General features: G+C 39.1%; 1 protein-coding gene, 1 long non-coding RNA gene and 1 other non-coding gene across 3 annotated transcripts; all 3 read left to right on the top strand.

Annotated features, from left to right (window-relative positions):
- Positions 1–7,493: 7,493 nt before the first annotated feature.
- Positions 7,494–10,281, top strand: LOC148689294 (receptor-like protein kinase FERONIA). Its single transcript, XM_088688423.1, has 2 exons — positions 7,494–8,524; positions 8,594–10,281. Exons 1-2 carry the CDS (start codon positions 7,512–7,514, stop codon positions 10,014–10,016), a joined length of 2,436 nt encoding a protein of 811 aa, XP_088544549.1. The 5' UTR covers positions 7,494–7,511; the 3' UTR covers positions 10,017–10,281.
- A 1,694-nt stretch (positions 10,282–11,975) lies between these two features.
- Positions 11,976–14,928, top strand: LOC137709234 (receptor-like protein kinase FERONIA). The gene has a single exon (XR_015958113.1). It is a non-coding gene; the product is annotated as a receptor-like protein kinase FERONIA (transcript).
- A 5,282-nt stretch (positions 14,929–20,210) lies between these two features.
- LOC148689293 (uncharacterized) lies at positions 20,211–22,523 on the top strand. The gene is made up of 2 exons (XR_015958114.1): positions 20,211–21,570; positions 21,713–22,523. It is a non-coding gene; the product is annotated as an uncharacterized LOC148689293 (long non-coding RNA).
- Positions 22,524–24,689: the final 2,166 nt, after the last annotated feature.

Below are 24,689 nucleotides of genomic sequence, written 5' to 3'. Positions count from 1 at the left end.
TAAAATCACTCGGCGTCCAGTACGCCGAATAACGCAATTCGTAACACCTTACTACGCCGAGAGGGCTAGCAAGGTGACCTCTACCAACAAGGGTTCGAAAACCCTTCTCGGCCGAGACTTAGATAGGTAACGGCCTCGACGCAGTGCTGTTTATCCAAACTGAAGGTACTTCTCGGTCGGCTGATTCTGCTGCAACAGTGCTGTTTATCCAAACTGAAGGTGTTAGCCGGGTGCCTCCACAGTGCTGTTTATCCAAATTGAAGGTGTGTTGGCAGAAAAAGAAAAGGAAAAAATCTCAAGGTATTTGAGAAGCTTTGCACAGGGCAATTGTATGTTGAATTGAAGGTCCTTCTTTGTTGCATGATTTCTTGTATTTATAGCACCCATTCCTTGAGACCAAATCGCGCCCTTATCTGGATTGGGAGTCATCGTCCCTTTCCAACTTTACTTCGAACAAACCTACTCCCATTAGGACTTTGAACTTTCCCCTCTTCCGAGGCTTTATTCCTTGCTGGCAGGGAATCCTGGTTGCACCAGGACTTCCTCGACCTTTTTGTTTATCTGGATTACTCCTTCTTAGGATAGGATTCGACCGACCCTGCTAACTGGCCTGGAATCTATCACGCAGCCCATAGTAGTTGACATAGCTTTGGGCCAAGCCCAAACCTGTGCTCGGCCCAACAATATTATTTCGGGCCCAAATAATTACACACACAAAATATTACAACACTCAAAACTCTCAAAGACACTTTAGAAGCAATGACACTCACTCTTTCTAGAGACACACTCTAGATCACTCACACTCCTAACAAGACTACTCCTACTTCTCACTCTCACTTAGTCTTCTTAATTGATTGATTCTTACTTGTTTGGTTGATTGTGTTGGATTATGTGGCCAAGTGGCCATATCTTTATAATAAACAAACCAAAAAGAAGAAAACATCTTTCCTTCTTTGGGGAGAAAAAAAGGGAAAAGATGTTTTGTTGTCTTCACCACCCGTGGGTGTTGGTTCAAAGAAAGAGAGAATTTGCTTTTTAGAAAGAGAGCTCATTCATTTTCGGTTTGGAAGAAAAACAAGGAGGAAGAAAGAGAGCTCATTTTTCTGCAGAGAGAAGGAGAGTTGCAGAGAGCCCAAAAGGAAGAAGAAGCTGCTGCTTCATTTGGTTAGTAATCATCCATCAAAGTAGTTGTTGTTGTAATAGCTTTGAGCTAGATGTATAGAGAAGAAATTATTCATTATATTTCTTTCTCTATTTGTTTCTTTGGTGTGTGAGAGCTATTGGGTGTATTGGGCTTTTGGGTTGTGAGATTGCCAACACTTTGTAAACTCCCATTTGGTTGATAGTGGATTATTGGGTGAGCTCCTACTGCTCCGAGGACGTACTCCAGTTACACTGACTGTGGAGGAACCTCGTTAAAATCTTGGTGTCTTTTATATTTTGTTCTTGCATTTCTATTTGATATATTTCCTGTGGGTTAGCTTGAGTTGGTTCCAAAAGATTTTGGTGCTTTCTTGGCACAACAATTGGTATCAGAGCACTGGTTGCTCTTGGGTACTATCTAGTTGCCAAAGATGTCAGACGGGCAAGATGAGAATCCTTTTGGAAGCAGCTCCGGGTTTGCAAGAACTACGGTGCAAAATGCAAAATTCGAAGTGGAAAAGTTTGATGGCACAAACAACTTCGGGATGTGGCAATGTGAGGTTAAAGATGTGTTGGCTCAACAAGATCTTCTTGCCGCCTTGGGAGAGAAGCCTGAAGCTATGTCGAAACTGGAATGGGAGAAATTAAATTTGTGGGCTTGCTCTTCAATTCGGTTGTGCCTTGCAAAAACTCAGAAGTATTTTGTGATGCGGGAGACTTTGGCAAGTGTGTTGTGGCAAAAATTGGAAGACAAGTATATGACGAAGAGTGCAGAGAACCGGCTACACTTGAAGAAAAAGCTCTACTGCTTCCAATACAAAGAAGGTACAAAAATGATTAGACACCTTGATGCTTTTAATAAGTTGATTGCCGACTTGTTAAATTTAGATGAGGATATTAAGGATGAAGATAAGGCCTTAATATTGTTGAATTCCTTGCCGGACTCTTATGAGCATTTTGTTACCACTATTATGCATGGTAAAGAAACTGTGAAATTTGAAGATGTGTCAAATGCCTTGATGAATTATGAAATGAGGCATAGAGATAAAAATCATGATAGTACCTCTGAAGCTTTATTTGTTAGAGGTAGATCATCGGAGAGGAGATCTTCTTCTAGCAGGAAAAAATCACAGTCTCGACTTAGAGGAAACTCTAAAGGTAGAAAACCTTTGGAAAGGGATGAATGTGCCTTTTGTCGTAATAAGGGCCATTGGAAGAAAGATTGTCCTAGATTGAAGACCAAAGGTAAAGAAAGTTCTGAAGCTAATGTTGCTGAGGTTGAAACAGATTTTTCTGATTTTGCTTTAACCACTTCCTCATCATTTGATTGTGCTACTAAGTGGGTGTTGGATACGGGTTGTACTCATCATATGACTCCTCACAAGGATTGGTTTTCAAGCTTGAAAGAGTTTGATGGCGGTGTTGTGTTCATGGGAGATGACAATCCTTGCACAACAAAAGGGATTGGTACAGTCCGTTTGAAGTTGCATGATGGCATGGTTAAAGAGTTGACAGGTGTTCGGTATGTACCGAATTTGAAGAAAAATCTTATTTCTTTAGGAACTTTGGAAGCCAAGGGCTTCAGGTTTCATTCAGATGGGCAGACATTGAAGGTGACTTATGGTGCACTTGTTGTGATGAAAGCTCCTCGATGTGGCCATTTGTATTTATTGCAAGGAAGCACTGTGACAGGTGAAGCATCTGTAGTCTTAGAAAATATGGGCACATCCGATTCTGATACTACTAGACTGTGGCATATGAGATTAGGCCATGCCGGTGAGAAAGCTCTACAAGGGCTTGTGAAACAAGGTCTTCTAAAAGGTGCCACGACTTGTAAGCTTGATTTCTGTGAGCATTGTGTCTTGGGGAAGCAAACTAGAGTGAAGTTTGGTACTGCTGTACATCAGACGAAGGGCATTCTTGATTATGTGCATTCGGATGTTTGGGGTCCTACAAAGACTCCCTCTTTGAGTGGTAGACATTGGTTCGTGACCTTTGTTGATGATTATTCAAGAAGGTCTTGGGTCTACACTATGAAGCACAAGAGTGAAGTGTTGAGCATTTTCTTGGGTTGGAAGAAAATGGTTGAGAACCAGACTGGGAGAAAGATTAAGATTTTGAGATCGGATAATGGTGGTGAATACACATCCGACCCTTTCTTTAAAGTTTGCAAAGAGGAAGGGATTGTGAGACATTTTAGTGTCTGGGGAACTCCACAACAAAATGGAGTTGCAGAAAGATTGAATCGAACTTTGCTTGAGAAGGTTAGATGCATGTTGTCTCAGTCGGGTTTGAGCAAGTCATTTTGGGCAGAGGCAGTTACTTATGCATGTCACATCATCAACCGATTACCCTCAGCTGCTGTTCAGGGTAAGACGCCAATGGAGGTATGGACTGGAAAACCTTCTACTGATTATGATTATATTCGTATTTTTGGTTCACCTGCTTATTTTCATGTAACTGGGTGTATGCCAAGAAGGAAGATGCTGATGAGAAAATCAATGTGAGATTCAAAGCAAGATTAGTTGCTAAAGGGTATGCACAAAAGGAGGGCATTGACTACAACGAAATATTTTCTCCAGTTGTGAAGCACTCCTCAATTCGCATTATGTTAGCTCTTGTTGCACAATATGATCTTGAGCTTGTGCAACTCGATGTGAAGACGGCTTTCCTACATGGTGATTTGAATGAAGAGATCTATATGTGTCAACCGGATGGGTATAAAGTGAAAGGGAAAGAAAATTTGTTTTGCAAGTTGAAGAAATCACTTTATGGCTTGAAGCAATCTCCAAGACAATGGTATTTGAGGTTTGATAAATTTATGAGAGGCCAAAATTATTCTAGAAGTCAATATGATCATTGTGTGTACTTCAAGAAGTTGCAAGATGGGTCTTTCATTTATTTATTGATATATGTTGATGATATGTTGATTGCCTCAAAGAATGTCGAAGAGATTGAGAAATTGAAGAAGCAAATGAAGAATGAGTTCGAGATGAAGGATCTTGGTGAAGCAAAGAAGATCCTTGGCATGGAGATCACTAGAGACAGAGAAAAAGGTTTGGTATGCTTGAATCAAAGACAATACCTTGAGAAGTTGATTCGGAAGTTTGGAGTTCATGATTCAACCAAACCGGTTAGTACCCCTTTGGCTCCTCATTTTAAATTAAGTTCTCTACAGTGTCCTAAAACTGATAAAGAGAAGCTGCAAATGAAAGATATACCATATGCAAATTTGGTTGGTAGTTTGATGTATGCAATGGTATGCTCTAGACCGGATATTGCTCATGCAGTTGGCATGGTGAGTCGATATATGCATAATCCAGGTAAAGAGCATTGGCAAGCAGCTAAATGGATATTGAGATATCTCCATGGTACTCGAGACGTTGGTTTATGCTTTGAGAGAGATGACTCTGGTATTGGTCATTTTGCAGTTGGTTATGTTGATTCAGATTATGCAGGTGATCTGGATGGAAGGAAGTCTACTACAGGCTATGTGTTTACTATGGCTAAAGGGCCAGTTTGTTGGAGGTCCATTTTGCAGTCGTCTGTTGCTTTGTCTACTACAGAGGCTGAATATATGGCAGTTGCTGAAGCTATAAAGGAGGCCATTTGGATACATGGGCTGATTAGAGATTTGGGGGTTGATCAGAAGCAGGTGGAGGTGCATTGTGATAGTCAGAGTGCCATTTATTTGGCTAAGTATCAGGTTCATCATGCGAGGACCAAGCACATAGATGTGCGTTATCACTTTGTTCGTGAAGTTGTTGGTGAAGGAGAAATCATTCTCCAGAAGATTCCAACTAAAGACAACCCCGCTGATATGTTGACTAAGGTTGTTGGTGTAGCCAAGTTTGTTCATTGCTTGAACTTGGCTCACATTTTGCCTATATAAAGAAGGCGTTGAGCAGTACGAGTTTTGGAGAATTGGCTCTGCATGAGTTGTTCTCTTGCTAGTGTTTAGGAGTGTTTTTTTGTGTCAATTGTGTTGGTTGGTTTATCATGGTGTTTTCGGAACTTGGCCAAGGTGGAGATTGTTGGATTATGTGGCCAAGTGGCCATATCTTTATAATAAACAAACCAAAAAGAAGAAAACATCTTTCCTTCTTTGGGGAGAAAAAAAGGGAAAAGATGTTTTGTTGTCTTCACCACCCGTGGGTGTTGGTTCAAAGAAAGAGAGAATTTGCTTTTTAGAAAGAGAGCTCATTCATTTTTGGTTTGGAAGAAAAACAAGGAGGAAGAAAGAGAGCTCATTTTTCTGCAGAGAGAAGGAGAGTTGCAGAGAGCCCAAAAGGAAGAAGAAACTGCTGCTTCATTTGGTTAGTAATCATCCATCAAAGTAGTTGTTGTTGTAATAGCTTTGAGCTAGATGTATAGAGAAGAAATTATTCATTATATTTCTTTCTCTATTTGTTTCTTTGGTGTGTGAGAGCTATTGGGTGTATTGGGCTTTTGGGTTGTGAGATTGCCAACACTTTGTAAACTCCCATTTGGTTGATAGTGGATTATTGGGTGAGCTCCTACTGCTCCGAGGACGTACTCCAGTTACACTGACTGTGGAGGAACCTCGTTAAAATCTTGGTGTCTTTTATATTTTGTTCTTGCATTTCTATTTGATATATTTCCTGTGGGTTAGCTTGAGTTGGTTCCAAAAGATTTTGGTGCTTTCTTGGCACAACAGATTGTTGATACAAATGGTGTGGATGCCTTCTCCTTTTATAGGCATGGATGGAACCTTGGAGAAGCATGGAAACATCATACTAGAGATATTTAGATAATTCCACTAACTTCCTAAGCTAGAATTATCTACACTAATCTTGCATGTTGGTGGAAACCTCACCATTCTTCTAGACTCTTCCACCAACTTAAGAAACAACCTTCTAGTCATTTCTACAAAGGACTACTTTAATTTAACTTGGATAATCTAGCTAACCAACTTTAGTGAATGTTCTAGAATTCTTTGTTCTAGAATTCTTTATTCTAGATTTGTGTAGGTCTTTCAATGAGATGGGGTTGATTTCTTTAACACATGATTCATGTTTATTATTCATCAGATATCTCCATCACACTATCTATATAGCAAATAATGTTGAAAAATTGCTGTACTTTTTAGTTTATTATTGTTTTATGAGTTTTCTTGTCGGAGTTACTACCGCAGTGAGAAGAAGATACGCTTCCAATATGAGTGACAGAGGAAAAAGACTGGAAACTGCCCTAGTTATGCTTCAACACAACTCATTTCTTTCTCTCTTCTTTTTTAACCTTTTTTTTTTCCAGTGTTTTTTTTCCACAACGACTTTGGACAGACGAATCGAATATAGTCACAATTATTGTACTCATGCAACAAAACAAAGCCAATTGTGTTTGCCAAATGGATATTAGTGGAGTGACATGTAGGCTTGTATTCTTTCCATGTCAGTATTTGTTAGGTATAGTCAGCGTTCAAAATAAGCTAAGCTACTAACTTTTTAATGCTTACTTTACCTTAACAAATGCTGACATGAACATATATGCTGCGAACAGAGGCAACAAATTTCAATTAAAGATTAGTTTTGAGGTTTCGGGAGATCTTCAAACCAAAAAGAAACAAAAAAAAAAAAAAAAAAAAAAACCAACGAGTGTTAAAGGCATATTGAGCTAAGTAGTATGCAATGATGTTGGCTTGGCAGCACACATGGGAAGGATAAACTCCAGCGATCGGAGCCATTATTGATTTGGCATCTTCAACGATTGGATCTACATGGAAATAATGCAAGCCTACATGCCACTAATGTACATTTGGCTAATAATTCAACCTATATTCACTTTCTATCCTACCCTATCCAACTCAAAGTAATTAATATTAGATTAAATTATAGAAGTGGTCCCTGAATCGTATAGTGAGTTTTATTTTGATTCCTGAACACTAATAATAGTTTCTCAGATCTTAGAATTAAGTTTGATCTTACGTTCCACTAAATGGTCAATTTCATTATCTTTGTCAACTTTTCTATTAACTTATTTGTAAAATAAGAATTTCATTTAAAAATAATCAATAATCGGAAATAATACTATGTTTGTCAAAAATCTTGACTTATCGATACCGCCTGCGTCGTTATCAAAAGAAAAAAAATGTTAAATAAAAGAAAAGAAAATTATTTAGATTAATTTCCAGGAAGTTTCTTCAAACTTAATTATGACAAAAGAGAAACAAGTATATTTCTCATGTTCACACACAGTTCATAACGAAAAACAAGACAAAAACCCAACCAGCTTACGTATTATAACCAATTTTCGAGCTTCATCCTCCATCGCCATTAGTTCAACCCCTCACCCTCATCCATTTGATCTCTCTCTCTCTCTCTCTCTCTCTATATATATATATATATATCATGAAGAACGTTTTTACAAGCAGCAAACACGTTTATACAACCATAAAACCGTGTTTGCCTCGTCTTCTCCTCTCACCACTGTTTCTGCTCATGATCCTTACCTTACTCGTGGCCCAAGACGACTTGTCGCTTGTATACACTCCAGTCGACTTTATCACTGTTGCATGCGGCTATACGGGCCCCCTAATGCAAGATAAGCAATATTGGACTGGAGATATGTACTCGATATACTCCCCCTTAGAAGAACACCAAGCTGCTAGCAAATCCATTGTTAGAGAAGCCCCTCCATCGTCCACCTCCTCCTTCATCAAAGTACCTTATACCTGGGCACGGCTTTCTCACTCTGAATTTACTTACAGATTTTCCTTCAAAACTGCCGGCCAAAAGTTCGTCCGGTTGTATTTCCGCCCGGTTTCTTATGGCCCTAACTTCGAACGATCCAAAGCACTATTCTCTGTCAAAGCCGGTGGCTTTACCTTTCTCCACGACTTCAATGCTTCAGTCACTGCAGATGCTTATGGGGTTGACACTTTGTACAGAGAGTTCTGTTTGAACGTTGATGACACAAAGAGCCTGAACATCACATTTTCTCCAAGCATGGCAGCAAGTCCAGATGCGTATGCCTTTGTCAACGGAATCGAAATTGTATCCATGCCGAGCAATCTTTACTACACTCCTGCCCCAAGCTCCAATAGGCACAACAAGAAAGTATGCACCGAAGAAAATAAGTTTCGCATAGAGAACAACACTGCCCTAGAGATGCTCCACCGAATAAACATCGGTGGACCACCAATCTTATCCACTCAAGACACTGGCATGTACCGCCGCTGGGATGGTTCGGAAGTGGAGATAAATTACTTACAGCCGCTAAGTTTAAGTGTGCGCAGTCACCTACAAGAATTCGGTAGTCAACCTGACTTTGCCGTAATACCAGCATATGCGGCGCCGGAACAAGTTTACCAAACAGGCCTGTCGATTAGAGCGGAATTGGAACCAACCAGCAGGAACATTGGGTACAACCTCACCTGGGACTTCCCTGTAGATTCCAAGTTTTCTTACCTGATTAGAATGCATTTTTGTAGTTGGCACGAACCCGGAGAAGAGTTTCAAATTTACATAGACAAGCAAACAGTTGAAAAAAGAGCAGACGTCTTCTTATGGACCTGTGATCGTGGCCATGGCAGTGGGATTCCTGTGTACAAAGATTACGTTGTGTCAATGGTTGGCCATGAAAGCATGGGGAAGAAAACAAATCTTTCTATCGCACTGAAGGACAAGTACAACAAAGGAATATTATTGAATGGGCTCGAAATCTTCAAACTGAATGATTCAAATGGTAATCTCGGCGGACCGAACCATGTCCCAGCTCCATCCAAACCAGTGGAGTCGCAAAGCCCCCCAAATAATTCGTCAAAGAAGACGGTGTTTGAAATCGTTGCTGGTGAAGTTTCCGGCATACTTGTCCTGATCTTTATCCTCGGATTCTTGATTTTCCGACTACTATGGAAAGCGAAGTCCTCGGGCGCCAATTGCACGACGACCAAGTCAACAATGACCTGCAGGTCAACTTTACCTTCTGATTTATGTCTTTATGTGTCACTGAAAGAGATCAAATCCGCCACCAAAAACTTCAACGACATGTGTATTATCGGAGTTGGAGGCTTTGGAAACGTATACAAAGGATGCATCACTGATGGTGAGACCACAACCGTTGCAATCAAACGGTTGAAACCCGAATCATCACAAGGAGCACGCGAGTTCAAGACAGAAATCGAGCTGCTCTCCCAACTCCGCCATCGCCATTTGGTGTCTCTGATTGGATATTGTGCGGATGAAGATGAGATGATCTTAGTATACGATTACATGGCACGTGGGACCCTCGCCAGCCATCTCTACCACACAAACAACCCACCTCTTTCCTGGGCGCAACGACTTCTGATTTGTATTGGTGCAGCTCGTGGGCTGCACTACCTTCACAGTGGAACCAAGGGCACTATTATCCACCGTGACGTTAAGAGCACCAACATCTTGTTGGATGAGAAATGGGTGGCAAAGATTTCGGATTTCGGCTTGTCAAAAATGGGGATGACTACCACATCTAAGACTCACATAAGTACGATGGTCAAAGGCAGTTTCGGGTATCTGGATCCGGAATATTTTCGACTTCAACAGCTAACTGTGAAGTCTGATGTATACTCATTCGGTGTTGTGTTGTTTGAGGTTTTGTGTGGGAGACCGGCTCTAATGCATACGGTGGAGACAAGGCAAATGAGCTTAGCTGAGTGGGCTAGGACTTGTCATGGAGACGGAACACTTAACCAAATCATTGATCCAAATTTGAAGGGTGAGATTGAAATCAAGTGTTTGAATGTGTTCGTTGATATTGCTATGAGTTGCATACATGATAAAGGAATCGAACGGCCGTCAATGAACGACGTTGTAAATGCCCTTGAGTTGGTGTTGCAGCTTCATCAGAGTTGCATTGAAAGGAATAGTCACAAATGACAATCAGGTGGCCTTCTTCAATGACACTACCGCCTAAACTAGTAGTAGTGAGCAAAGTTCTTCGGAAAAGGAACCCATCCAATGTATATCTGAGACATCTTTTGCGTCAAATCTCAAGTGCTGTCATAAATTGAGTATCTTACGGTTGTATGCGGGCACCATTGAGCTCACTATGGTTCATACTTCATAGAATCTTTGTTTATATTTTTGTATTGACACCATTTAGCCCATTGTGGCAATAAAATCACAATAAAATCAAAATGCATCCAACACTTGTCTTCTAACAAGTGGCGTCACCATCTTAGTTTAAAGTTTCTATGTCAGTAACAAACTGTAAACAAACGCATCATTCCCATCGAATTCCACAACAACTTGTCGTCGATTTTCAATGTGAGAGATTTGGTTAGATGAAGAATCATTCTCTTTTCATCATTTCGTCATATGGATAACGACGTTGATGAACTTCCATTAGTTCGTCTCGAGATCACCTATTGTAAGTCATAAAATTTGACTCCACGAGAATCCCACCATACAGTTAGATCTGATAATAACTGATGCGGATCTGATACTAACTGATGCAAATTCGGAAGCACTCATGAAACTATGCTATCTTTCAAACTTAATTCTCCACACAGTGACGCGGAGCTAAGGATAGCTAATAGTAGCGGCCAAATTTCCGACCACCCACTCCAGCGACCACCCAAATTCCAACCGCCCTTCTCAGGCCAACATCCAAAACCCACCATTCAATTTTCAAAGTTAAATTTTACCCTCACCATGTGCACATCTGTAAAAAAAACTCAACGAAACACTCATAAAAAACTCCATACCTGCAAACTCCTCTAAACCAAACATAAAAACCAAACAATCATAAAGATTTTACTAAAAAGATTAGTATAATACTTCTTCTCAATTGGGTGGATTATTATTTATTTAATATATATATATCAAACAAATCTTATACGAGTAATTGACGAGATCAAATCTTTTGCACTCAAAATGAAGAACAATACTTGACTACTTAAAGATGAGTAGAACTCCTACTTAACACTCTTAGTGTTTTAATCATAGAATTTTGTATTTATGATCAGAACCGTTCATACTATGAATTACACTGTAAAGATCTTCTCTGCAAAAAATAAATTAAAACTAAGATCGTTTAATCAATCTATTGTAGCAAATACATAGACAATTCGTAATACTTTTACCAATATTGTTCATTTGTTTTTAAACAGTTTGATGAGTCGATCTTAGTTTTAATGGATTTTCGGCAAAGGCGATCTTTATAGGGTAATTTATAATATGAATGATTTTGATTATAAACACGAAGTTCTATAAATCGATAATGAACAATTTTGAGAAATTTTGAGTAAGAGTTCCTGCTCATCTTTGAGTAGTTAAATATTGTTTCAAAATGAATGTGACCTCTTTGTAATCTCAATTATTATTTGACATATATTAAGTTTATGATAATAAAATTTAAAAAAGTTAAGTTAATAAAAATTTGATAATTAATGTTTGAAGCCACGTACAAGCCACATTTATTTTGAGTACCGATCACGTAATTGACGGGTGTCTTGCAAGAGCGCAAGTCAATGAGTTTAAATATCCCTCAAGTCCACACTGCCGACTCAAAAGCGACCGAATATAATTATTACTACCCTCATATTTGTCAAAAGTCTATCAGTAGGAAATTTGACGAGTAATATCAGACCAAAAAAAAAAAAAGATAAAATATTTATATTTTCAAACTCAAAAATCTCATGTTCACACAGGTTGTTCACACAGGTTCATTGCATATGGTATTCATATCATATTTTTGTACTACATTTTCATACAATTTTAGATGACGATGTGATCTACATCATTTGAATTAATTAGATTTTTAAATTTAATTTATTATTTAATAAATTAATAATTAAAAAAAACTAATTAATTAAATGATGATTATAGTATACGAAGAGTTCTTTCTCTTTTCTTTTCTTGGGTTTTGCAAATTTTTCAAATGTTGCTGTCTACATCAGATATCATCTAAAGTGGTATAGAAATATGGTACAAAAACAAATATCATTACTCTTCATACAAAGAAAAACAAGAACCCAAGCAGCTTGCATATTCTAAGCAATTTTTGAGCTTCATCCTCTCCCTCTCTCATGAAGAACATCCCTTACTTGTCATCCATGTTTCTACACATGATCCTCACGCTACTTGTGGCCGGAGACGACTCGCCGCCTGCCTACCCTCCTGGCGATGTGGGCGATGTGATCACCATTGTCTGTGGGTCTATGATCGCCATTGCATGTGGGCATAGCGGCCCCCAAATTCTTGACGATCGATCTTGGACTGGAGATAGGCACTCAATATATTCTCCCTCAGAAGAAAGCCAAGCTGGTAACACATCCATCACCAGAGAAGCCCCTTTGTCGTCCTCCTCCTCCGCCAGCCAAGTTCCTTACACCATGGCACGTCTTTCTCGCCTTGAATTTACTTACAGATTTTCCTTTCGTACCACAGGCCAAAAGTTCATCCGCTTGTATTTCTATCCAGCTTCGTATCCCGACTTCAACCGCTCCCAAGCGCTCTTTTCTGTCAAAGCCGGTGGCTTTACCCTTCTCCACAATTTCAATGCTTCAGCCATTGCAGATGTGTATGGGAAGGAGACGTTGTACAGAGAGTTCTGTTTGAACATTGATGATCAAGAGCAAAGCTTGAACATCACATTTACTCCAAGCAGAGCAGCAAGCCCAGATGCATACGCATTTATCAACGGAATTGAGATTGTAGACATGCCAAGCAATCTCTACTACACGGAATCCCAGAGCCCCAGTGGGGTTTATTCTGTTGGTACTAGAGGAAAGAAGTTTCTTCGAATAGAAAACAACACTGCTCTAGAGATGGTCTACCGCTTGAACATTGGTGGAGACCCAATTTCATACAATTCGGACACTGGATTGTTCTTCAGTTTGTACCGAAACTGGGATGGTGTGGCAGAGGAGCAAAATTATTTAGATGCATTAAGTTTACGTTTAAGCGGTGTACCACAAAGCCCTTCTCTTAGTCTCAACTTTTCCAGAATACCAAATTACACTGCACCATTGGAAGTTTACCGAACAGGCCGATCAGGGAGCAGAGCGGAAGCAAGTGTACGGCCGTACAACCTAACCTGGGAATTTCCTGTAGATTCCAAGTTTTCTTACCTGGTTAGGATGCATTTTTGTGAGTTCCAATCTGACAGAGGCGACCGGAACGGATCTGGAGACTTTCAAATTTACATAGCCAACCAAACAGCTGAAGAAAGAGCCAACATCTTCTTATGGAGTGGTGGATATAGGATTCCAGTGTACAGAGACTACGTTGTGTCAATGGCTGGCCCTGAAAGCATGCATGGCAAAACAAATCTTTCTATCGCACTATATGACTTACACAGTTATGCAACCTTAAATGGGCTTGAAGTCTTCAAACTGAATGACTCAAATGGCAATCTCGGCGGACCAGCGGAGCCACAAAGCCCCTCAACTGCTCATGTGCTAGGCATCGCTGCTGGTCTAGTTTCCGGCACACTTGTCATGATCTCTGTCCTCGGATTCTTCATTTTCATGCGACGACGGAAAGCCAAGTCCTCGAGCGCCAATAACGGGACGGCCAAATTAACAAAGATCCAGGGGCCCCCTGTACCGCTTTATTTGTGTCCATACTTTTCACTTGCAGATATAAAAGCAGCCACTGAAAACTTCAATGTCACGTTCATTATAGGAGTTGGAGGCTTTGGAACCGTGTACAGAGGGTGCATCGGTGATGGTGTGGCGACCTCCGATGTCGCAATCAAACGGCTGAAACCTAACTCATCACAGGGAGTCCACGAGTTCAAGACAGAAATCGAGCTGCTCTCCCAACTCCGCCACCGCCATCTGGTGTCTCTGATCGGATATTGTACGGATGAATACGAGATGATCTTGGTATACGATTACATGCCACGTGGGACCCTCGCCAGCCATCTCTACCACACGAACAAGCCACCTCTTTCCTGGGAGCAGCGGCTTCTGATCTGTATTGGCACGGCTCGTGGGTTGCAGTACCTTCACAGTGGGGCCAAGAGCACCATCATCCACCGTGACGTAAAGAGCACCAACATCTTGTTGGATGAGAAATGGGTGGCCAAGGTTTCAGATTTTGGATTGTCGAAAATGGGCATGACAACCATGTCCAAGACCCACATCAGCACGGCCGTGAAAGGCAGTTTCGGTTATTTGGACCCTGAATACTACAGACGACGGCAGCTGACTGAGAAGTCCGATGTGTACTCATTTGGTGTTGTGTTGTGGGAGGTATTGTGTGGGAGGCCCTCTCTGATGCATACGGTGGAGACGAGGCGAAGGATCTTAGCTGAGTGGGCAAAGAGTTGTCATGGAGATGGGACGCTTGATCAAATCATTGACCGTAATTTGAAGGGTAATATTGAACCCGAGTGCTTGAATAAGTTCATTGAGATTGCTATGAGTTGCATTCAAGATAAAGGAATCGAACGACCCTCGATGAATGAGGTTGTGAGGGGGCTTGAGCTTGCATTGCAGCTTCATCGAAAGAGCATTGGAAGTAATGGTGACAACGAGGTTACCTTCATAAATGACGGTGGCGTTAGTACCGAGCAAGGATTTGCTAGCAATGAATCCGTCCAATGTATATCCGCGACAATCTTCTCTGAGATCAACGATCCGATTGGAAGATGATGCGAGCAACATCTTCAATGAAATGGGAGCAGTGCAGCTAGAATGCAATAGAATTTGAATAGGATATTAGTAAAATATGTTGCGTCAAATTTCATATCAGTTGTATTTAAATCCAAAATACTCAGTACTAAATAATCCGTATCCGATGTGATTAATCCAAAATACTCAGTACTAATTCAAGAGAATCATGTTCCGATTGCATTATTAATCACTGTACTCGGTACCAAATAGTCCGTATCCGATGCGATTAGTTCGGACTTTGTACAAAAATTCCTAGTTAAGTAAACTTTTCACCAGGCAGCATGTGAAAAATGAAGGAGCTGCAGACATGTAAATGTGAAGAAGATGAAGCAAAATATCTAAAGGGGCCACCTGCCTGCTCAAATAACTCAAGTCTATCTCTTCATCAAGAACAAAAGTAGTCAAGTCTTCGATCGGTATAATCCTGCAACCACATCCTCTGAACAAAAGTAGGCAACTTTTGTTACCGCGTTATTTCCCGTAATCAATCCAAAAGACCGTGATGTCAAATTATGGGCCAAAAACTAGATGACTTTAAAGTCTTTGATGATCATAAGGGACGCACAAGGCACATACATATATCTAGTGCCAAGTGTATCACACCAGAAATCAAAAATAAACCCAAGCAACAAACAGTATTACCATGCAGATGAAACCAATTCTCATCACTCGTCTTTACCTTTCCTTGTTTCTCCACATGATCACCGTCCCCATATTTGTGGCCGGCGATTCACCGCCTGCCTACGGGCCTCCAATCGAAGATATCACCGTTAAATGTTGTTATTCCGGTAAGGTAGTCAATGAATATGATAAACGATTTTGGAGTGGAGATGTTAACTCAAAATGAAACCACCAACTATATGTCGTATTTTGTTTTTCCACGCATTATATGTTGTATTTGATTCACTAGGTTTCGACGTGAAACTTTACGTCCTTTAAACACATCCCGTTACATAAGGACGCCAACACTTGGCTCAATTTGTTCTCTTATATTGAAGTCAGTGTTCAAAATATCTACATTTAAAATATTTACGAAATTGTTGATATTTCCGTTGAAATATTTGAAAAATCAAGGATCAATATGGAAAAGGGGTTAAATGCAAACTTCACCATCTATTGACGAGATATAAAAAAAACCAATGAATATCAACGATATTTATTGATTCACTACCTACTGTAGATTTAGAGCTTTTGAATTTATTTTTATTTTTTTTGAGAATTTTTTTTTCTAATTTCGACTAAATTTGAATGAGTTGATATACCAACCCATTGCAAATTTCCGTCGAAGGCGACCAATATTGATCGATATTTCCTAAAATTTCATATTGATATTTTCACCTATATCGATATTTTAAACACTGATTAAAGTACACGCATAAAGATTTGAGGAAATGACTTATGCACACCTTTTTTTTTTTTTTTATTCTTTCTTACACAACCATTTTTTTTTCTAGTCATTCGTTTAAACAAATCGAAAGAAAAATCAGTGGCAATAAGTAAGAAAAAGTGTACAAAAATAATAAAAAATGTACAGAAATCACTTTCCGAATTCCAATTGAATTGCATACATGCCAAAGACTTAATCAGTGTTTATCCGAGAAAAGTCTGATAAACTTAAATCTCAAGAACTTGGAATGAGAGAGACACAACCACACATGACATATCTATAAACAAGAGCTAAGTGTATTCATGCATACAACCAAAGCAACAAATAAACGCCTTCATAAAATTTACCATGACGAAACCAATTTTCATCTTGTTGGATTTGTTGCCAATTCTATTGGGCCTTTAGTTGATCTCACCAGCCCATTCAATGGGCCTTTTATTTAGCCCTTTTTAAAAGCTAGGGGGTGGCTAGGGTTCTTTAATAAGGCAGGCAGCTGCTGCCCTTTGGTTTAAGCAGCAGCAAAGAAGAGAAAAAAGGGTGCCGCAGCCCCATTTTGAACAGAAGAAGAAAAATGCTCCTCTCTTTGGTTAGCAGTCACTCCATCAAAATTGTAGTTGGTGTATTAGGTTTGAGCTTTGTATAGAGAGGAAATTATTCTCTATATTTTCTTCTCTATTTGTTTCTTTGGTGTGTGAGAGTTGTTGGGTGTATTGGGGTTGTGGGTTGTGAGATTGCCAACACATTATAAACACTCCCATTTTATTGATAGTGGATTATTTGTGAGCTCCTACTGCTCTGAGGACATACTCCAGTTGCACTGACTGTCGATGAATTTCATTAAATCTTAGTGTCTTTTTTATTTTTGTTCTTACATTTCATTTGATATATTTCCTATGGGTTAGCTTGAGTTGATTTTCAATTGGTTTGGTGTTATCCTATCACAACAATTGGTATCAGAACATTGGTTGCTCTTGGGTACTGTCTTGTAGCTAAAAATGTCAGACGAGCAAGATGAGAATCTTTTTGGAAGCAGCTCAGGATTTGCAAGAATTATGGTGCAAAATGCAAAGTTTGAAGTGGAAAAGTTTGATGGTACAAACAACTTCGGGATGTGGCAATGTGAGGTTAATGATGTGTTGGCTCAACAAGATCTACTTGCAGCTTTGGGAGATAAGCTGGAAACTATGTCGAAGTCAAATTGGGAGAAATTGAATTTGTGAGCTTGCTCCACGATTCGGTTGTGCCTTACAAAAACTCATAAGTATTTTGTGATGTGGGAGACGTTAGCAAAAGTTTTGTGGCAAAAATTAGAAGACAAGTATATGGCGAAGAGTGCGGAGAACCGGCTACACGTGAAGAAAAAATTATACCGCTTCCAATATAAAGAAGGTACAAAAAAGATTAGACACCTTGATGCTTTTAATAAGTTGATTGTCGATTTGATGAATTTAAATGAGGATATTAAGGAAGAAGATAAGGCCTTAATATTGTTGAATTCTTTGTCGGATTTTTATGAACATTTTGTTACTACTATTATGCATGGTAAAGAAACTGTGAAATTTGAAGATGTGTCGAATGCCTTGATGAATTATGAAATGAGGCATAGAGATAATAATCATGCTAGTATATCTAAGGCTTTACTTGTTAGAGGTAGATCATTGGAGAGGAAATTTTTCTCTAGTAAGAAAAAATCAGAGTCTTGACCTAGAGGAAATTCTAAAGGTGAAAAAAGTATGAAAAAGGATGAATGTGCTTTCTATCATACTAAGGGGCATTGGAAGAAAGACTGCCCTAGGCTGAAGAACAAAAACAAGGCAAAGTGAGTTCTAAAGCTAATATTGTTGAGCTTGAGAATGATTTTTCTGATTTTGCTTTAACCGCTTCATCATCATTTGATTGTTCTACCAAGTGGGTGTTGGATACAGGTTGTACTCATCATTTGACTCCTCACAAGGATTGGTTTTTAAGCTTGAAAGAGTTTGACAGTGGTGTCGTTTTCATGAGAGATGACAATCATTATACAATGAAAGGGATTGGTACAGTTCGTTTGAAGTTGCATGATGGTATGGTTAAATAGTCGATAGGGGTTTGGTATGTATGAATTTGAAGAAAAAAAATCTTATTTCTTTGGGTACTTTAGAATCCAAGGACTTCAAGTTTTATTTAGATGGGCAGACATTGAAAGTTACTTATGGCACACTTCTTGTGATGAAAGCTCCTCGATGCGGTCATTTGTATCTATTGCAAAGAAGCACTGTGACAGGTGAAGCAGTGGTAGTCTTTAGAAAATATGGTCACATTTGATTCAGATACTACTAGACCACATATGAGATTAGGCCATGCCGGTGAGAAAGCTCTACAAGGGCTACTGAAACAAGGTCTTCTAAAAGGTGCCACAACTTGTAAGCTTGATTTCTGCAAGCATTGTGTCTTGGGGAAGCAAATTAGAATAAAGTTTGGTACTGCAGTACATTAAACGAAGGGCATTCTTGATTATGTGCATTCAGATGTTTGGGGTTCCACAAAGACTCCCTCTTTGAGTGGTAGACATTGATTCGTGACCTTCGTTGATGATTATTCTAGAAGGTCTTGGGTCTACGCTATGAAGCACAAGAGTGAGGTGTTGAGTATTTTCTTAGGTTGGAAGAAAATAGTTAAGAACCAGATTAGGAGGAAGATTAAGATTTTGAGATCAGATAATGATGGTGAATACACATTTGACCATTTCTTTAAAGTTTGCAAAGAGGAAGGAATTGTGAGGCATTTCAGTGTTTGGGAAACTCCACAGCAAAATGGAGTTGCAGAAGATTGAATCGAATATTGCTTGAGAAAGTTAGATGTATGTTGTCTCAGTCAGGTTTAACAAGTCATTTTGGACAGAGGAAATTATTTATGCATGTCACATCATCAACCGGTTACCTTCAGCTGTTGTTCTAGGTAAGATACCAATTGAGGTATGGATTGGAAAAACTTCTTCTGATTATGACTGTATCTGTATTTTTGGTTCACCTGCTTATTTTCATGTAACTGAAAATAAATTTAATCCTAGAGCAAAAATGGGTATCTTTCTTGGTTTTAGAAGTGGTGTCAAACATTACAGGTTGTGGTGCCCAGAGATGTGACATTTGATGAAGAAAGTACGTTTAGAGACTCTGAGAAGAATGTGAAAGATGTCTACTAGGTAGAGCTTGAGAAAGTTGCCTCTAGTACTTCAAATCCTATTTTCGTTGATGTCGAAGCCACTAGAAGTGAAGAAGTGGGAGACCATAAAGATGTTGAAGAAGTTGAAGTTGAAGACTCTTTTCAAGAGGAAGAGTAAGTTTCGCCTCAAGAGTCTATTGCCAAGAACAGAGGAAAGAGACATTACCAAGCCACCTTGGTATAGTGACTACGTTGTTTTTGCTCTTCCTATTATCATCAATGAGATTCCATCCAATTTTGAGGAAGCCATTGAGAGTGAAGAAAATGAGAAGTGGTGCAATACCATGGATGATGAGATGAATTCTCTCTCGAAGAACAAGACTTGAGAGTTAGCTAAATTCCCTTAGGGCAAGAAAGCTATCGGTTGTAAATGAGTGAATGCCAAGAAAGAAGGTGTTGATGGGAAAAGCAATGTGAGATTTAAAGCTAGATTAGTTGCTAAAGGGTATGCACAAAAAGTGGGCATTGACTACAACGAACGGCCATCAATGAATGACGATGTGAATGCCCTTGAGTTTGTGTTGCAGCTTCATCAGAGTTGCATTGAAAGGAATAATCATAAATGACAATCAGGTTACCTTCTTCAATGACACTACCACCTAAACTAGGAGTAGTTAGCAAAGTCCTTAGGAAAAGGAACTCATCCAATGCATATCTGAGACATCTTTTGCGTCAAATCTCAAGCATTATGCTTTCATAAATTGAATATCTTATGGTTGTATGGGGGAGCTCACTATGGTTCATAGAATATTTGTTTATATTTTTGTATTAACACCATTTAGCCCATTGTGGCAATAAAATCATAATAAAATCAAAATGCATCCAACACTTGTCCTCTAACGAGTGGCGTCACTGTTGAATAGTGGCCAAATTAATGGCCAACTTGGCATCCACTCTCGGTTAGTAAACAAAGGAAAAGAAAAAAGGTGGACATCATTCCTTGTTTTGGGGAGAAAAGGGAAAAGCAACAACACCTTTCATTATTGTGTTTGTTGTCATCAACACCCGTGAGTTTTAGCCTTTGTTGAAAGGCAGATGGAATTGGGTTGTTTCGGCTTTTTCTTTTGCAACTTGACAAGTGCTTGTGCTTTAGGAGAAAGAGAAGAAAGAGAGCCTTTTCTTTTTGGTATATAGGGAGAAGAGCTCATTGTTTTCGGATGTAGGGGGAGCGGCAGATGAGAGAAACCAGGGAGAGCATTCGGCTCTCCCATTTGAATATGAGCTGCTCCTTCCCACCATTTGTAATAATCCCATTTTGTTAGTAATCACTCAATCAAAGATGTTGGTGCTACTTGTGTAGCTTTTGGGAGAGAAGGATTTTGATATGTGTTTCTTCTTCTCCATTTGTTTCTTAGTTTGAGTGAGAGCTATTGGTTGTATGTGGGATTTGGGTTTGAGAGTTAAAACTCTATTTGTAATCTCCTTTTGATATTAGTGGAATTTCCTCCCGTCTCGAAACTGGATGTAGGCTTACGCCGAACCAGTATAAATCCTTGTGTCTTTTGGATTATTTGTCTTGTAATATTTTGCCGTATTAGCTTTGGTTTCATATTTGAAGCTTCCGCACAACAAGTGGTATCAGAGCTCTGGGTTTCGACTTGGAGGCTTTGTACTAGTATGTCTATGAAATCTTCGAATGACGGTGAAATATGTTTTTTTGAAAAAATTCGACAGGAGGAATGACTTTGGCATTTGGTCAATTGGAGATGCTGGCTGCAAAATGTGGGCTGTTGTCGACGAGTTGAGTGGGAAGGAGAAAAGGTAGAAGCAGTTGAAAATTGAAAAGAAAATGTTGTTCTTTTTCTTTCGGCATTTGTTTAGGCAGAAGGACATCATGATGACAAATGATGTTGTTGGCTGGAAGAAAAGGGAAAAAGGCTAAGGCTAAGTTTTCTTTTCTTTGGCATTTTTCAACGGCAGAAATTTTTGGTTGTTTTTCCACTCCCATTGGTTGACTTTGGAGCAAGTTGCTGGAAACATTGGAGGAGTTTGTGAGGGCCAATTTGTTGAGTTCTGCAAGTTTGGATAGTGAGGCACCACACTATTTTGGATACACCACATGCACTGCAGAACATTTGTGTGGAACCCTCTTGTAGAAGGCAAGTTATATGCTTTCTAACTTTGGTCTATGGACATTTGGTTGGATTTGTTTGCCACTGCTATTTGGTCTGTTGGTCTCCATCATCTGCAATTAGTTTTCTTGAAGACTCCAGTTGAGGTATGGTTTTGGATCTCCTACTGATTATTTGAATTTGAAATTTTGGTTGTCCTGTTGGTGCTCATGTGATGATGGTAAACTTGAGTGAAGGGCATATTTTCGTATGTGGTATGTGAGACTATGTTGCCAAATTTGTAATCAGTTTTGACTTGGAGAATATGCCATGCTATGTGAATGAGTCTATTGGTGCAGTTTCAGACCATGGTGTTTGTGAGCAGGTGGAGTTCGTTGTGTGTCCAACTTTGGTATGGTGTGCTTGATCTTTTGTTGGTGATATTGAAGAATTTCAGTTCTTCGTTTGAATCACCTTTTGTTTTGATCAAGGCACTTATGGTTTGCAAATTTGGAGAAGACGGTAGAGAAATGTTCACTTTTGTTGGTTTTGGTACAATTTGGCCAAGGTGGAGATTGTTGAATAGTGGCCAAATTAATGGCCAACTTGGCATCACTCTCGGTTAGTAAACAAAGGAAAAGAAAAAAGGTGGACATCATTCCTTGTTTTGGGGAAGAAAATATGGGTTGTTTTTTCTTTTGTCTACCACCCGTGAGTTTTGGCTAAAAGGAAAAGAAAAAGTTGCTTTAAGAAAGGGAGCTCATTATTCGGTTTTGAAAGAGAAGAAAGAGAGCCTTTTCTTTTTGGTATATAGGGAGAAGAGCTCATTGTTTTCGGGTGTGGGGGGAGCGGCAGATGAGAGAAACCAGGGAGAGCATTCGGCTCTCCCATTTGAATATGAGCTGCTCCTTCCCACCATTTGTAATAATCCCATTTTGTTAGTAATCACTCAATCAAAGATGTTGGTGCTACTTGTGTAGCTTTTGGGAGAGAAGGATTTTGATATGTGTTTCTTCTTCTCCATTTGTTTCTTAGTTTGAGTGAGAGCTATTGGTTGTATGTGGGATTTGGGTTTGAGAGTTAAAACTCTATTTGTAATCTCCTTTTGATATTAGTGGAATTTCTTCACCGTCTCGAAACTGGATGTAGGCTTACGCCGAACCAGTATAAATCCTTGTGTCTTTTGGATTATTTGTCTTGTAATATTTTGCCGTATTAGCTTTGGTTTCATATTTGAAGCTTCCGCACAACATAAGTTTCATAGAAGATAGTATATAGTCTTGAGATTGTAAGAATGTAATAACACAGAAAATATATACATGAAAAGATTACTTCTCTCTCTAAATCTTCTCTATCTCTCTCTATCTTGTTTCTTCTTCTCCGTATCTTTCACAAGCATTATACATCTCATTCTTCTTTGAGATTACAGCTTGGTTAACAAATAGCAGCTATTGGGTTTAGGCTATGTAGAAAAAGATAGAATGAAGGGTGCTTCAAGGCACATATGAAACTATGCTATCTTTCAAACTTAATTCTCCACAGAGTGGCGGAGCTAAGAAGAATAGCTAATATTAGCGGCCAAATTTCCGACCACCCACTCCCGTGGCCACTCAAATTCCTACCGCCCTTCTCCAGCCAACATCCAAAACCCACCATTTAATTTTCAAAGTAATCTTTTACCCTCACCATACGCACATCTCTGAAGAAAAAAAAAAAAAAAAAAAAAAACTCAACCAAACACTAAAAAAAACTCCATCCCCGCAAACTCCTCTAAACCAACCAAAAAACCAAACACTCATAAAGATATTACTAAGAAGATACTAAAAAACCAAACATCTTCTCAATTGGGTGGATTATTATTTGTTTAGGGAAGTGTTATTGGTACTTCAAAAATCTCATTTTACATTCTTCACAAATGTATTTTTCTTTCTAAATATAGAAAGTTTGGAGTGATAATAACAATTCCTTTTATTTAATAAAACATTAAATAAATCTAACATGAATAATTGATTAAATCAAATCTTCTGCAGTTGAAATGGGTGTCCGCTCTATGTGATCCTAGTTATTGTTTGACATGTATTAAGTTTATGACAACAAAATTAAATTTATAAACGCTTGTCATTTGATAATTGGAGCCACAGACAGGCCGCACTAATTTTGGGCGGTGATCTCGTAATTGACGGGTGTCTTGCAAGAACGCAAGTCAATGAGTTCAAATATCCCGCAAGTCCACACCTCTCTGTGATCCTAGTTATTGTTTGACACGTATTAAGTTTATGACAACAAAATTAAATTTATAAACGCTTGTCATTTGATAATTGGAGCCACAGACAGGCCGCACTAATTTTGGACTGTGATCTCGTAATTGACGGGTGTCTTGCAAGAACGCAAGTCAGGCCGCACTAATTTTGAGCAGTGATCTCGTAATTGACGGGTGTCTTGCAAGAACGCAAGTCAATGAGTTCAAATATCCCGCAAGTCCACACTGCCTACTCAAATGCATCTAATCAAATTATTACTACCAATAGGAAATTTGACGCGTAATATCAGGAAAAAAAAAATTAAAAAAAAAAAAAAAGAGATTTTTATTTTTTCAAACTCAAGATCTCATGTTCACTCAGGTTTTTCACACAGGTTCATACAAAGAAGGACAAGAACCCAAGCAGCTTGCATATTCAAAAGCAATTTTTGAGCAATTGCAGTGCAGTTTCATCGAGAAAGCATTGGAAATAATGGTGACAACGAGGTTACCTTCTTAATTGACGGTGGCGTTAGTACTAGGCAAGGTTTTGCTAGCAATGAATCCGTCCAATGTATATCTGCGACAATCTTCTCTGAGATCAATGCTCCGATTGGATGATGACGCGAGCAACATCTTCAACGAAATGGGAGCAGTGTGGCCAGAAAGCAGTAGAATTTGAATAGGATATTAGTAAATGTTTTGCTTCAAATTTCATATCAATTGTATTTAAATCCAATTGAACACAAACTAAATCAAGAGAATCATGTTCCAATTGCATTCTTAATCACTGTACTCGGTACTAAATAGTCCGCATCCAATGTGATTAGCTCGGACTTTGTACAAAAATTCCTAGTCAAGTAAATTTTTCACCAGGCAGCATGTGAAAAATGAAGAAGCTGCAGACATGTAAATGTGAAGAAGATGAAGCAAAATATCTGAAGGGGCCACCTGCCTGCTCAAATAACTCAAGTTTGTCTCTTCATCAAGAACAAAAGTAGTCAAGTCTTCGATCGGTATTATTTATCCGCCCACATCCTCTGTATT

This window comes from Pyrus communis, chromosome 17, assembly GCF_041283825.1.
Source record: "Pyrus communis isolate YQ-2024b chromosome 17, ASM4128382v1, whole genome shotgun sequence".
NCBI classification, from domain to species: domain Eukaryota; kingdom Viridiplantae; phylum Streptophyta; class Magnoliopsida; order Rosales; family Rosaceae; genus Pyrus; species Pyrus communis.
Note: the sequence above shows the minus strand (reverse complement) of the source record. Positions and strands in the feature narration are given on the sequence as shown.

Coding starts and splice junctions, on each gene's coding strand:
- LOC148689294 (XM_088688423.1), top strand. CDS start 7,512: ATGAAGAACGTTTTTACAAGCAGCAAACACGTTTATACAACCATAAAA. Junction 8,525..8,593: donor CCAACCAGCAGGAACATTGG/GTACAACCTCAC, acceptor GCATTTTTGTAG/TTGGCACGAACCCGGAGAAG.